General features: G+C 42.4%; 1 protein-coding gene across 1 annotated transcript in view; it reads right to left on the bottom strand.

Annotated features, from left to right (window-relative positions):
* Positions 1-13,963, bottom strand: part of Plxna2 (plexin A2) — a 194,176-nt gene that overhangs the window by 93,562 nt on the left and 86,651 nt on the right. Inside the window, exon 4 of the mRNA XM_021173227.3 lies at positions 10,880-11,014. Within this exon, the coding sequence (XP_021028886.1) occupies positions 10,880-11,014 (135 nt within the window). The remainder of the gene's footprint in view (positions 1-10,879; positions 11,015-13,963) is intronic.

Genomic DNA, 13,963 nt, shown 5'->3' with positions numbered 1-13,963 from the left:
ATCCTGGCATTCACTCTTGGACGGTACTGGAGAGGCTGAATGAGGCTTAGCTTCAACACTTTTTTGTATTCTGTACCTGCTCTCCTTGCAAGGATTTCCTTTGTTGAGGACAGGGTAGAAGAATGCATGCACAGGGTGTCGTGAGATTACCGTGGGGTCTCTAAATGACGTTGGTGGTAGTGGGAAGGATAGGAAGGCAAAGGCTTTGCCATTGCCCAGACTTGCACCTCACTCATAGTTCTACCCCTAAGAGCTCTACAAACCCCCAGTTTAGGTCATTAAACCTTGAGGGAGCCTTACATCCCTTATAGGTCTAAAATGGGTAATTAATTGTCTTTCTGTTTCCATTAAGGAGGAGAGAGCATTCTTGGCAGGACCCTATATACAGTACACAGGTCAGTGGCACAAACCTCTTTGTTTTTTCTCTCTCTCTCATTTTCTTTCTTTCTTTCTTTCTTTCTTTCTTTCTTTCTTTCTTTCTTTCTTTCTTTCTTTCTTTCTTTCTTTCTTTCTTTCCTCACTTTCTTTCGACACTGAAACAGTGTTGGCATTCTTTAATTGGGTTTTTAAACAGACTACCACTTCCTTGGAAGAGCCAGTTTAGGAGAGCCTGTGTTTTCTGGAGCCTGGAGCCCTTGATAGAGAAATTGCAGGATGGGTGCAGGCACAGCAGGGGGCACTGTTTTCAGAGCTAGAAATGGAGCTTTGACTGAGGAGGCCTGGTGCAGAGGCCCAATCCTGCTGTTTACCAGCTTTACTGCTATGGGCAAATTAGCAAGCCAGACTTAATTTCAGTTTTCTTATCTATAGAAAAGGCTGCGAAAATAGTACTCATTAGCTGAGGTCATGTTTGTAAACTAAAAGAAGAAAAACACTGGTATAAATATTAGATTTCAACACATTTTAAATAAGGCAAAGCTGAGAGGCCAGGCAACCAGTAGAGATTATACTATAGGTGTGGTTATAAGTTGAATCTTGCTCTGTAAGACTTGGCCTGGTGATAGGCATGGGACATAACCATAAAACCATAATTACAATGCTAACATGTATTAAGCAGGCATGCAATGCCAGATACTTCTCTGAGTGCTTTTAAGGCATTAATTCATTGAATTAATTCACTAAACACTGAAGCAGAGACCACAAGTACACACATTTACAGATGGGGTTACTGAAGCAGAAAGGTGAAGCAGCTTGCCCAAAGCCTCACTTCAGTTCGTCCTGGAGCTGGACTTGATGGTAACTGCTCATAGTAGGCGACTGCCAGCCTCTTTAAAGGTTTACTCTTTGTTTTCAAAGTCACTTTGGATATCTAGGCCCCCTTTTCTGTGAAACAAAAGGCTGTCCTTCTCTAGATAATCTCTAAGGCTGACTAGCTCTGGATCCCTGTATCAAGGCAAAGAGAAAAACCTTTTCTGGAGACTTTAAACCTGAAGGGATCCATGTGAGAACACTTCCTGGAGGGTTCAAGTTGCCCCAGTCAGTGAGCACTCTGAATATGGACAGAGGAATAACCTAATTCCACTTCTTACCAGCAAAATTTGATGGCCCTCCCTAGAGCAGGACTCCTATTTTTTTTTTATCTCTACCCAAAACCCACACTTAATAGTGCTGTTGTAGTGAAAAGAGCAGGAAGAAATCATAAGGAGACTATCTCCAGGGCAGACCTATTTATAAGATATTTGCTGGACCATTCCTTAGAAAGACAGCCTTGTCCAAATCTGCATATGCAAATGACTTACCAGTGGACAAAGCTATGCATTATACATGGTAGACACTTAATGGTCTGCTGAATGAAAGAGGCTATGTATGCAAATGATATGCAAATCTCTCTGAGTTTAATTTGACTCTTGGGAACATCTTCAGTGACTCTCTGGGGCCTAGGTTGTTTTAAATTTTTTAAATTAAAACTTTGTACACACAACCACTGCTTCCTTTTGGCTGTGCTGAGGGAAGCCGCAGTCAAGTTGGGAAAAGAATGCTGGGCTGAGCCACGTTAACCAGCATTAGCCCTGTTTCTCCTGATGACAGAGATTATAGTCAGGGCAAGTGAGTCCCTGTTTGGGCATCTGGAATTAAGTTCCAGTAATTTCCCATCATCCTATTCTTGGAGCATCACTATGGGCAGTTAGGGTGTCAGCCACCAGCAGTTACTAGAAAGAGAAATCAAAGCCCCTGCCAAAGCTCAGAGTGGACTCCCCAGACCCCTGCCCATTCGGAGCAATGAGAGTTTTTGGCACCAGCCTATCCAGCCTGAGCATTGTGTTTAATCACTTCTTTCCAAACCAAAGGACTTTAAAATAAGATGCTGGAATTCTCTATAATTCTGTCTTTAAAAAAAGCAATCCAAGGGTCTGATTAATAGCGAAGGTTAGCAGTTCTTTTCCCTCAGGTGAAAACATTTATTTTTAAAAATGCTCCAAGAGAATATTAATGGCCAGCAATGATCTGGGTCAGCCTCTGGGCTCCTTGATGCTGGCGATGAGGGAACTTAAAACCTGAGATGCGGGTGTGGGGGGAAGGGGCAGGCCATGGCTGGCTCCTTGCACTGTGCTCCTGGAGGCAGGATTCTGCCCTTTTCTTTGAGAAAGACACTGATCTGAGTGAGACTCAGCTCCCGATCCACACGGGGGTTCCATGTCCTTAACCAGAAACACATGTGCACCAGAGGCTTGGATTGAAAGTGACACATTCTAACCCTGGGTGCAGCAGCAACTCTCTTATCCTCACTTTTTTAATCCTCAAACTCCATAATTCATCAAGTCCCTCAGGCTCAACTCTCTGCCTACCCCCAACCCCACCTTTATGTTTTCCCTGGGCCAAGGCCCCTATCCCAGAAAAGGGGAGATGCCTGTGACAGACACCATTTGCCTTGTAAAAACATACTTAGGCATGTTCTGTCCACACTGGGGATGGCTTCACTCCTGGAATAAACAAATACCCACAATCAAAATTAACAATTTGAGGTGTCAGAATGCAAAGGCCAAGGAATCTGGAAGTTGTAGTTCTTCACACATTTTGTTTGTTTTCCGTACAAGGTCCTTGGGTAACATAGGGGTTTTGAAAATTCAGTGGCTTTGGCTACAGGTAGTAGGCTTATTATGCCAGGCATGAACACAGTCCTTTTGAAATGGATCTATTTTTGGTCGTAGATCCTGTTTAGTAACTACTCAAAGGGACTCCTCCAAACTAGTGAAAATAAAATTTGTTCTTTTGTGAAGCTGGCTAGCTAGGTATTGCTCTCTCATCAGGCAGGAAATTGGCTTGACCTCCAGGTTCTTCCCAAACACACACAGGGAAGTGTGTGTGTGTGTGTGTGTGTGTGTGTGTGTGTGTGAGAGAGAGAGAGAGAGAGAGAGAGAGAGAGAGAGAGAGAGAGAGAGGTGGGGGGGAGAAAGAGACACAGAGACATAAAGAGAGACAAAGACAAAGAAGCAGACAGAGACAGACAGAGAGAGAGAGTCACAGAGAGGTGAGTTAGTTCTGTGCCCATGGGGGGTGGCTGGGAGGAGGGGGGGGGGCTTCATAATCTAAGTGTCTGATAACTCCAGGCTGAAGTTCATATTGTCCTACCACTTGTAAACTTCTTAAGACAAAGTGGTGAATGTGTTAGCATCCTGCAATTATGCAGAGTGAGGAATATCTATCTCTGTGTGTCATTAGGGAGAGCTATGTCTGAGACCTGGGACAATGTTGTCACAGGAAGGCCCATGCTTTGTCAGGGAATGTCCCTGCATTGTGACTTCTGCTGACAGAGTCCATTTCTCTGTGTTTCTTCCAGGGCTAAGAACATTGGTGTGGCCCTTTTGGGGGGACTTAAACAATGTTATGTAGTAAGCAACCTGATGGAAAACCACTAGTGTGTCCTCATGCACTTGTGTTGACTCTGGATCTAAGTGCTCCATGCCTGCAATGTTAGAAGTGCCCATTGAGTGTTTTTCATCTGGGATTACAATGGATCATCTTTCAAGCTCTAGTCAGCTCTGGTGTTCTGTGGTCTATGACCCTGGCAGACAGGGAACCATGCAGTTGATTGCTTCCTAGACCTGTTCCTTAAGTTCTGTCTATGGATACACAGGTAAGTTCATAGGTGTAATGCTCACTAGAATGAATAGACAAGTAAAAGTGATGAGAGTTCCAAAGCTAATCTAATTTCTGTCTTATTTGTGGGGGGTTCTCATTCTCAGAGTCCATAGTTGACATGTTTGATGTGTTAAAGACTATGTCAGAGACTGTGCTGGGATTGCTAGTTTGTAAGGGTACCCAAAACATATAGATTGATGCCAGTCTGCTCATAACTTCAGACAGTCTTAGCCCCTTGTTTATGTTTAAGCTTCATGTATGTGTGTGGTGGTGGTAGAGGTATGTGCATATGAGTACAGTGCCCATGGAGGCCAGAGATGGTGTCAGATCCTCAGGAAGTTATAAGTGGTTGTGAGCTGACTAGCAGGAGTGTTGGGAATGGAACTCATCCTCTGCAAGAACACTACATGCTTTTTGCTAAGGTATCTCTCCAGACCTCCCACCATCATTCTAGTAACCCTATCTGCTTATGACATTTCCCCGAGGCAGTGAAAAAATAGCTGTGCTATGCCCCCAAAGTTTGAGGCAGTTTGTACTATATCGAGCACAGTGTGCTAATAACCAGTGGTATACATAAAGGTACTTGGATGAGTCTGAGTGTTCACAGGCAGAAGAGGTTTTTCCTGCCTTTGTTACTGACTTTGTGGTTTGGTTACTACCTGAAGAGGCCCCTGAAGGGTCCCTTCCAAACCAGATGTCCATACATGTGCCCTAAGGCCTGGAGATAACCTGACCTAGAACACCCTCCTCCTCTCCACACATGCCTGTATTCTGAACTATTGGTCTCACGTAAGGGCTAGGAACTGCCTTTCTGTGTTCTGAGAGAGTGGGACTGTTTAGTCTACTGGGCACATTGCTGGATTTTTTTAAAAAATAAATACCAGATTATGAGCACACAGTCCAGTTTGGCTAGGCCAGAGTCTTCTGACTGGTCCTTTGGGATGGCAGGTTACAGTATCAAGGACAGGTTGCAAGCCATTCTTGGGAGCAGGAAATTCCCTGGGCACCATTGATGATGAAGCCCAGACTGTGTGCTAGACACACACTAGGCACTTTAAATCTGTTCTCTTATCTTCAGAGCACAGCTTTACTAGATCCATTATACAGGTGAAGCGACTGAGGCTTAGAAGAAAATTACATAATTTTCTGGTTACATAATAAGCATCTATGCAATGGTGGTATCAGTCATACATACCAGATCTTAAACTCTATGTGATTCATCCTCTCTAGACCTTTAAATGGAAAGTAGAAACCCAGGCCCCCACCCTCTCTAGAAATGTCAGCCATCTCCAGCCCTCTGTTCTTCCCAAGGCTCTCTCCAGCCTGCATGGAGCCATTCTGCACAGTGACTCCCCTTTTCCATTTCACCCTTCGCTGGATCATTTTATGCCTCTATTCCCTCTGCTAATTCAATCTAATTAAAGTATAAAATAGAATAATTGCTTCCATTCCTACACTCTCTTCCCATCTACCCTGAGGACAGAGTGGTATTCCCTTTCTGGGAGTGGCCAGCCTGACAAGCTGGGCTGGAATCAAGGCTATGTCTCTTCTTTTCATCTTCTTACTTGCTGTTTTACTTGGCTCCTAGCCTAACTTTCCCAGCACTCACTGACTGACTTCCATTAGACACTGAAATCTGGGAGGAAGTTGTATTCCTGCTCATAACATCTACTGACATACTGCTGAAGTTGGGGTAGCTTTCTAGGGAAGAGCCAGCCTTCTCTTGATGGAGAACCTGGACAATTAACAGCAGGCCCAGAACTCTCTTTCCAAGTTTTTCCCCCTGGGACTGGCCAAGCCACAGATCTATTAAGAGTACATTAACATTGACTTGTTAGGCGGTGGCACTAATGACCTAACACTTCTTACTAGTACTATTCCTTAATTACATTTAGTTAATTGACAGAGAGAGGCAGAGAGACAGAGAGACAGAGAGAGGTAGAGAGAAAAGTGAGACACACACACACACACACACAGAGAGAGAGAGAGAGAGAGAGAGAGAGAGAGAGAGAGAGAGAGAGTGAGAGAGAGAGAGGAGATCTGAGTCCTAGATTGGATGGCTCTAGCTTTGTACAGAGATGGAAACCTGTCTAGGCAGAATTGGAAACCTGATTCTATTCTCACATGGTCCCAAAGATACAAGAGGTACCATATCTTTGGGAAAGGGTGGGAGAACAGAAGCAAAGAGGGAAGACATAAAATAACACTGGCTATAGTGTATTATAAAGTGGAATTACAGAAAGGATTCTTCTTGTCATATCATATGAAGTTTTGACATGACTTGAGTGTGCCTTACAAGCCTCATAAGCTACAAAGTACTGTAGAGCCTTTGGGGTTGGGGGAGATACTGGTATGTAATTAGATTACTGAAGGTGTTATTCTTGGGAGGATAAGAGTTAGTAACCCTTTCTTACAAAAGGGTTGTTAAGAAAGAGCAAACCTAGCTCCACCCCACACCTCTGTGACTTCTGGTCTTATCACATTATCTCCACTTCTGACACATGTTCATGTCACTGATGATACCTATGATGTTGTGAAACAGGTAAGCCCCACTAGGGGTTAGACCATACTGTTTTGACATTGGCCTACAAACCTCTTTGAGTTAAAAGTTACCTAGCCTCAGATAGTTTGTTACAGTAATAGAAAACAGATATACTGCCTTGACTTATGAACATACTTAATGACTGACAAATTCCTTCTCTCTGAATAATGATCAAGGTTCAGGGAGGCTAATTATAGGAGCACTTAGCTGCATCTACCTTTCCTTTAGAAAGACCTTACAGTTAATGTAAGGCCTACCTATGCTGCTATTGAGTACAGTATTTGTAGGAAAACATGAAAACTGATTTATGTGTCAAATGTGTTTCAAAAACTGAGAAAGTAAAATTCAAATTATAATGAAGTTATACAGAAAAATAATTTAGAAAATTATTAATGTATATTTCAATAAATACCTTCAGTAGCAAAAGAAACACTTTATGACAAATAACCTAATTATGGTCATTACACCTATTAGAATAGTGGTTTTCAACTTTCCTAAAACTGCCACCCTTTAATATAGTTTTTCATGTTGCGGTGACCCCCAACCATAAAATCATTTTTCTTTCTACTTTATAACTATAATTTTACTACTGTTTGGAATCATAATGTAAAAATCCGTGTTTTTTGATAGTCTTAGATGATTTCCATGAAAGGGTTATTTGACCCCAAAAAGGGCCACAACCCATACATTGGAAATCACTATATTAGAATAAATGACCTTAGAAATCATACAGAGTCAGATGAAAAGAGAAACAACCAACCAAAATTCATCAAATAATTGACAAAAAGATATCATTTTTCATTCATGATATAGACACTTTAAAAACCTAATAGAAAACACCAAAGAAAAATTACCAGAACCCCAGGACTATTCTTAATGACTTGGCAATACAAGAAATGTCAAGATGTATAGGCAAAGAATAAAACTGAAAAATTTAGGAAAAGACAATTTTATAGTATTGGTGTAGCAATAATAAAAATACATTTATTGTCAATATTATTTTTAAAAGTCCCAGCCCAGGACTTTTCTCTTTCTAAGATCTGGGAGATGCTGGAATTAGACTACCATCTCTGTCTTAGAAGTTTGCCTTTCCAAGTCCCTGAGGAGTTAAAAAAAAAAAAAAAACAGGCTTCTCGGAAGCTATTGCTACAGTCAAGACTACAGGCTCTAGAACCTGGGCCTCCTGGCTCAGGCCAGGCCAGCTATCTGGTACACAACTATCTTAATACTAATAATCATATTCCTCTACATACCCAGTAATTGGAATATAGTGAGTGAGGACTGGAAGAGGCCGTATAGAGTCCTCATGGTAAGTGTGTGGCTGTTGATGTTGAATAAGAAGAAATTCTTCGTTTGTTATCTCAACTGATCTCAGACTCTCTTTGAGTGAAATACACTGAGATTAAGTGGCTTGTCTAAGCCAACTCAGCTATAAAATTGTGAGATGGGACTCAGGACATAGAGTATTAGAAATATCTCATTATCTGATTCATATCCTTTAATTAATAAAGGAGTAAGCTAAGGTTGAGGGAACATGAGAACAATAATGGCAAACATTGGGAGAGAAAACAGGCTGCCTGATTTTGTTCTTATTGACTGTACTCCTGGCACACAGTAAAATGTGTCCTTTTATGAGACCATGCTAAGTGTCAATACTTTGCTCCATGGACCCAGACAGATGGGCCTCATGAGCTGCTCTTGGCCCTCAGCCCTGGATTACCCCAGCTGAAGTCACCTGGCTACCTCTTCTAACATGATTTACAGCTTCTCAGGTGACAGGTTTCAGAGCTCCACCACAAATCTCCCTTGGAGTCAAGCTCCTGATTGCTTCACTCCATTTGGTATGGGGAACTCCTACTAATATCTCACGTGACCAGAGACAGACCCATGACATTAAACCCAAAGGATTCCAAATTCAGCTCTCCATGACTGGCTGCTGCTCAATATGTCTGGTTCTGACTATAACAAGAACAGGGCATCTGACGCAAAAGACAGGAGGAAGGAAGGAATATTTATAAACAAGATACTTGGGTACTTTTATGTGGCTAGGGCTGATGCTTTCAGATATGGACCAGGAGCTCCTTATGCACCCTGAAGCCTACTCAACAGCCTTATTTCTGACCTAGCCTCTCTTCTCAGCTCCCCATGCAGTGCTAGAAATGGGACCTAGGGCTTGAGCATGCCAGGCAAGCTCGCTGCCACTGAGCTACAGCCTCTTCTGTCCACATTTGGAATGCATTTTCAAAAGGCATCTTGTCTGAGAAAAGGATGTGGGGTAAAGAAGGCATCTACCTTCTTTATTTAAAAATAACTCTTTGGGGGCTGGAGGAATGGCTCCCTCAGTAAATGCTTCCCATGTAAATGTGAGTCTGAGCCCCACAATATGGTGTGATTAGGAGGTAGATTTACTGATCCTGGACCCACAGAGTTGGCTGCTCCTGGGAGCCAAAGAGGTGTAAATATGAGGACCTGAACTGGATCTCCAGAACCCAAATGAACAAAAGACAGACACACATATGTACTCCTAATAGTAGGGATCAAGGACAAGCTAAACTCTAGGGCTTACTTTCCAGCCAGTCTAGTGTATTTGTTAAGTTCTAGGATAGTGAGAGACAGAAACAAAGTGGATGGCTCCTTAGGACTGACACCTGAGGTTGGTCTCTTGCCTCCACACACATAATACACTCATATACAAATGCATCCTCCATAAACACAAATAAGTTTCTGCCTTGAAAACAAACCAAAAAAAAAAAAAAAAGAAAGAAAAGAAAAAATGCAGAGCACCTATAGAATCTATCCAATGGTACAGATTTCTGGGGATGTTTCCCCCATTAGATAGTAATCAGTTTAAGGGTAGCAACCAAGCCTCCTTTGTTCTGATATTTTCCCTGTACTTTGTTTCCAATAATTATGTGTCTAGTAATACTTTACTAAGACCCACTGGCCATCTTATTGGGCTAGTAGGCCAATGCTTATTTCTAGAATTGCCTTACCCACTCTGAGTTGGCAAAGCGTCCCTCAGTTCCACTAAGTTCTCCACTGGATCTGTTTATGCCTCAACTGCAGGGGCCACATGAATAAAGACAGAAAAGACAGGTGGGCTCAAGAGGATCTTGATGTAATTTGCATGCAATTAGCATATGATTTGTGTCATCTATTCTCAAGAAGTAATTTTCAAGTTAGAGCTGCATCACTGCTTTCTTTAATGCCACCATGCACCCATCCCCCTTTCCTCATTCCTGCTCATCTGTTATCTGTCATCCATTGATTCAGATTCTTTATCTTTGAAAAGAGAGCACACAGAACTCTGGGAAGGGTGAATCTGACCAAGGACACAGAGTCTCTGAGGAACATTCATGGAAAGAGGAAAGGCACAGGTCCTGGGTGATACCTAATGAAGGGGTCCTCCAGCTTAGCTGTCTTCCCAGTCTCAGTCAGTGTCAGCATCACTGAGATAACCTCAGAATCTTTGTCTTTCCTTTTTGTCCTCCTCACGAAAAGGACAATACCATGGCTACTGCAGATCCATGGTTACCTCCTGATCAAAAGGATAGAATGGCTAGCCATGGCTAAGAACTTTGCTTGGTTTCCTTCCTCTCAGGGTCTGGTAAACTCCATCATCCCTGTTTACTTTTCTCTCCATAGTTCCCTATGTTCACACACAGGTAGATAAAATGTGAGCTGAAGAATAACTCTTCCCTAAGTCTAGAAAGAGAGGGCTTGCTCAGTTGCTGCTTAACCAGAAGACTGAGGCTTTTCCTGTGGCATTTCCAGCCTTTGTAAGTAGTTTCAGCTTTCCAGAACTGCCTAGTTCATTCTGCATCCAATCTCAGACTCAGGACAAGATCTGATCTCCTTCCAGGCCCCCCATCTCAGTACTGTCTCCCAGGAGCCAGCCCAGCCTGGAAGTCTAGATTATTTACACCTCTTTGGCTCTCATGAGCAGCCAACTCTGTGGGTCCAAGAGCAGTAAATCTACCTCCTAATCACACAATACTGCGGGGCTCAGTCTAGCTCTTTCTTGCAGGGCTTTTCATCACTCACCCAGACAGGGGCTGTGGCCTAGAGAGAAGTCTCCGGGAAGAGGCTGGCCCTGCAGCTTCCCTCTTCAAATGCCATAGGGCTCTGCTTTCCTCAGAACCCCAGCACTGCAAACTCTCTCTCTCTTTTAGAGGGTAGATCAACTTCTAACCAAAGGTGACAGGTTATCAGACGTTTCCTAGAGTTTAGAAAGGAGAGATATGTACCAGCACTTACCTGTCTCTCAGACATGACATATAGGTATAGCTGATTGATGGAGAAGGCCATGTCCCGGAGGATTGGGCTCCCATCTTTGAACACAGAGACCATCTCATACTGGACCCCACCATGGGGGGGACCATCAGCTCGAATCTGCAAAGAAACCAGATTGCCCTTAGTATGACACTCAGCCTTCTCATGGACTACCTGCTTCTATTTGGGAGGGTGGCTTATAAAAGACTGCTGCTACTCCTTTAGGTCATTGCTCTGGAAAGAAGTGCTATGTATATTAAGTTCCATTCACATCCACTCTCTGTATGCAGGGTCTGAGATCTGTTCTCTCTTTCTTCTTCTACCCTGTTTCCCCCTCTCCTTCTCTCTCATCCCCTTCCTTAGCTCCTTTTCTTCTTTGTTTCTCACTTATTTGCAACCAGGGCTTCACTATGTAAGCAAGTATGTCCTCTAACCTATGATCCTCTACCGTCATCTTTTTCAGTTTGAGGACTGCAGGCATGTGCCATGCATCATGATGCCCAGCTTCGGTCTGGGATTCCTAATAGTGTTTTATTTGTGGTTGAATGCACATGAATGATTCTGACTGTCCCTATGAAGTTGTTTTTGTGTGCATTTACATACATTTATAGAATTGTGATGTATCTATGCAATGAGTATATATATACATACTTACTCTAGGTTGGAGAGTCAATTTTTCTATATACAGTACCCTGTGTTAGGCTGAAATGAATGAACAATTACGCAGATCATCAAAAGTCTTGTCATCATTGGAAGACTGAAGATTTCAGGTCTCAGAAATCTTTCTTCCCCTAGATGCCAGTTGGCTCTATTTTCAAGTTACCCAGGGAGATGAAGTATGTATTTCTTTTGTCCCATCCCAGGTCAGTAAACAAAATTGACCTGAACGTCATTTTCCTAAGGCTCCTCTGCCCAAGGTACATTTTTATGCTTATCTTGAGAGTTCAAAAGAAAAAGGAATGTGAAAGTCAGAGCTGGACCCATGAATCAGAATCTTTAAGGGTGTGGCCTAAGCATTGTCACCTGAGTTAAAAGCTCTTTAACCAAAGGCACAGCAAAATTTGAGAAGCAGCAAGATAACATAATACCCTTAATCCTGCCACCCTCAGAACTGCTTTGAGGAGATGGGAAGTTTGTGACTGAGCCAGACCATAGCCTCTGTTTTGGTGGGAGATTCCCAGTGATGCTGGAGCTGTTGGAACAGGGGGTAGAGAAGGACTAATATGTCCTCAAGGAAAGAATTTCATGTAAGGAGATGTTGGCAAGGAGTCCTTGGTATGAATGTGCTCCATGCACAGTTCCATCCCAGATCAGCATTCACCCTTTACCCCATCTCCTACTCCAGCTTATCTATCACATCCTACCTTGTGACTCAAGTCTTGCCTGCTCTGGGAAGCCCCTGATGCCTCATAATTAATTACATACACTGGTGTCTTTTTCTCTATTGGACATATATCCTAGTATTATAATCGATTGATTTGCTCATTGTATATGTATTAGCTAACATGTATTGACTTACTATGTGAATTGTTGTCTAATTGCTTCCAATATGTGTAGAGTCATTAACACTGTGAAGGTGAATATGTGTTTTCTATTTTCCATGTAACTCTCTGAATGTCCCAATCAGCTCAGTACACACAGCTGGCTGGCATACCTGTGGCCCTGTAAATGCCTATGTATCAGTTTCTTTTCTACTTAACTCTATTATAAAGTCTGTCTGTGGGCTTGGCAATCTGTTTGGAGCAGAAGCAATGGTCATGATGGCTTTCAAAAATTACTGGTCTGAAGGAGGGTTAGGGATCTTGGAGGCATCTATGGAGAAATTTGGGTTTTACAGGCATTGCTGGGGTCTGAGATTCTGGTGATGACAAAGTCTAATCCCAACTTTCACATCAACTGGTGTATGGCTTCCAACAATTCATTTTATTTGTGCATGTGATAGTTTTTGTAGCTGCCAGATGAGGGTGGCTATTCTCTCTCAGCACAAAAAGGATATTGTGGAAATGAAAAGAGTTATTAGCTAAGATTTTCATTACTGTCACCTATTTATTTATTACATACCTACCATAAGCCAGGCTGCACTAGGAAACAGAGGACACTGATAAATGATACTGCATGTCTTCAGAGAGCTCAGGATGGAATCAGGAATAGCACAAGTCATCTTCACAAACTCAAGAGTTAGCCTCAAAAGGGGTGATTTCCACAAAGTCAGCAGTATTCAGAATGGGGATGGCCCATCTGACTTGAGGGAGGCCTGATGGAGAGGCTTCCTGAAGGAGATGAGGCCTAAGCAAAGATCTAGGGTGGGAACTGCATCTGTGGAAAATGTGAAGTGTGTTACAAACCTGAAGGCATCTCATTGAGGTTGAACCCAGATCTCTTAAAACTCTGTTTTTTGGACTTCAGCACTTAAGAAAGAATGAGAGTTCATATGTGAGGTGACTAAGGCTTGTAACTTGAGCAGACTCAAAAGATCTTCTGTCCTAGGGTTATTACTGGATGGCTCTAGCTCAGAACTCTGGGTGTGGCATTTGTGTGCATGTGTGTTATCTGTAACTATTTGTGAGTATGTGCATATATGGCATATTTGATGTTTGATATGTAGCATGGTACATATATATATAGCTCCGGGTGTGATATATATCATGTATTTGTATGTGTGTGGTATAACTAGTATAATATATGTATATTTGATGTATGTATCTTTCTATCTCTGTGTAGCATGTCTCTGTGTGATATATGTATGAATGTATGTCATGTATGTGTTTGGTGTGTGATGTGTCTGTGTATATGAATTGTGTGATATGTCATATGCATGTTTTGTATATGATGTGTATGCCTCTCTGTGTGCCTGTGTATAGTGTTATGCATCCATGTGCTATGTCTGTGTGTAATGTATGTGTTAAGTATATCATGTGTGTTGTGTATATCTAACAGGTAGTGCTTGTGTGCCTGTATGCATATATGCACATTCCGATCTTTATAGAGGCAGGTGGAGTGTCTGATGCTGCTCTCATTGAACTCTGGTGAGTTAATGAGTGCACATCTGCAGCTGTGCATTTACTGCTG

Source organism: Mus caroli, unplaced genomic scaffold (genome assembly GCF_978045245.1).
Source record: "Mus caroli unplaced genomic scaffold, Mus_caroli_1 scaffold_1, whole genome shotgun sequence".
Classification (NCBI taxonomy): domain Eukaryota; kingdom Metazoa; phylum Chordata; class Mammalia; order Rodentia; family Muridae; genus Mus; species Mus caroli.
This window is presented reverse-complemented; position numbering and strand designations above follow the sequence as displayed.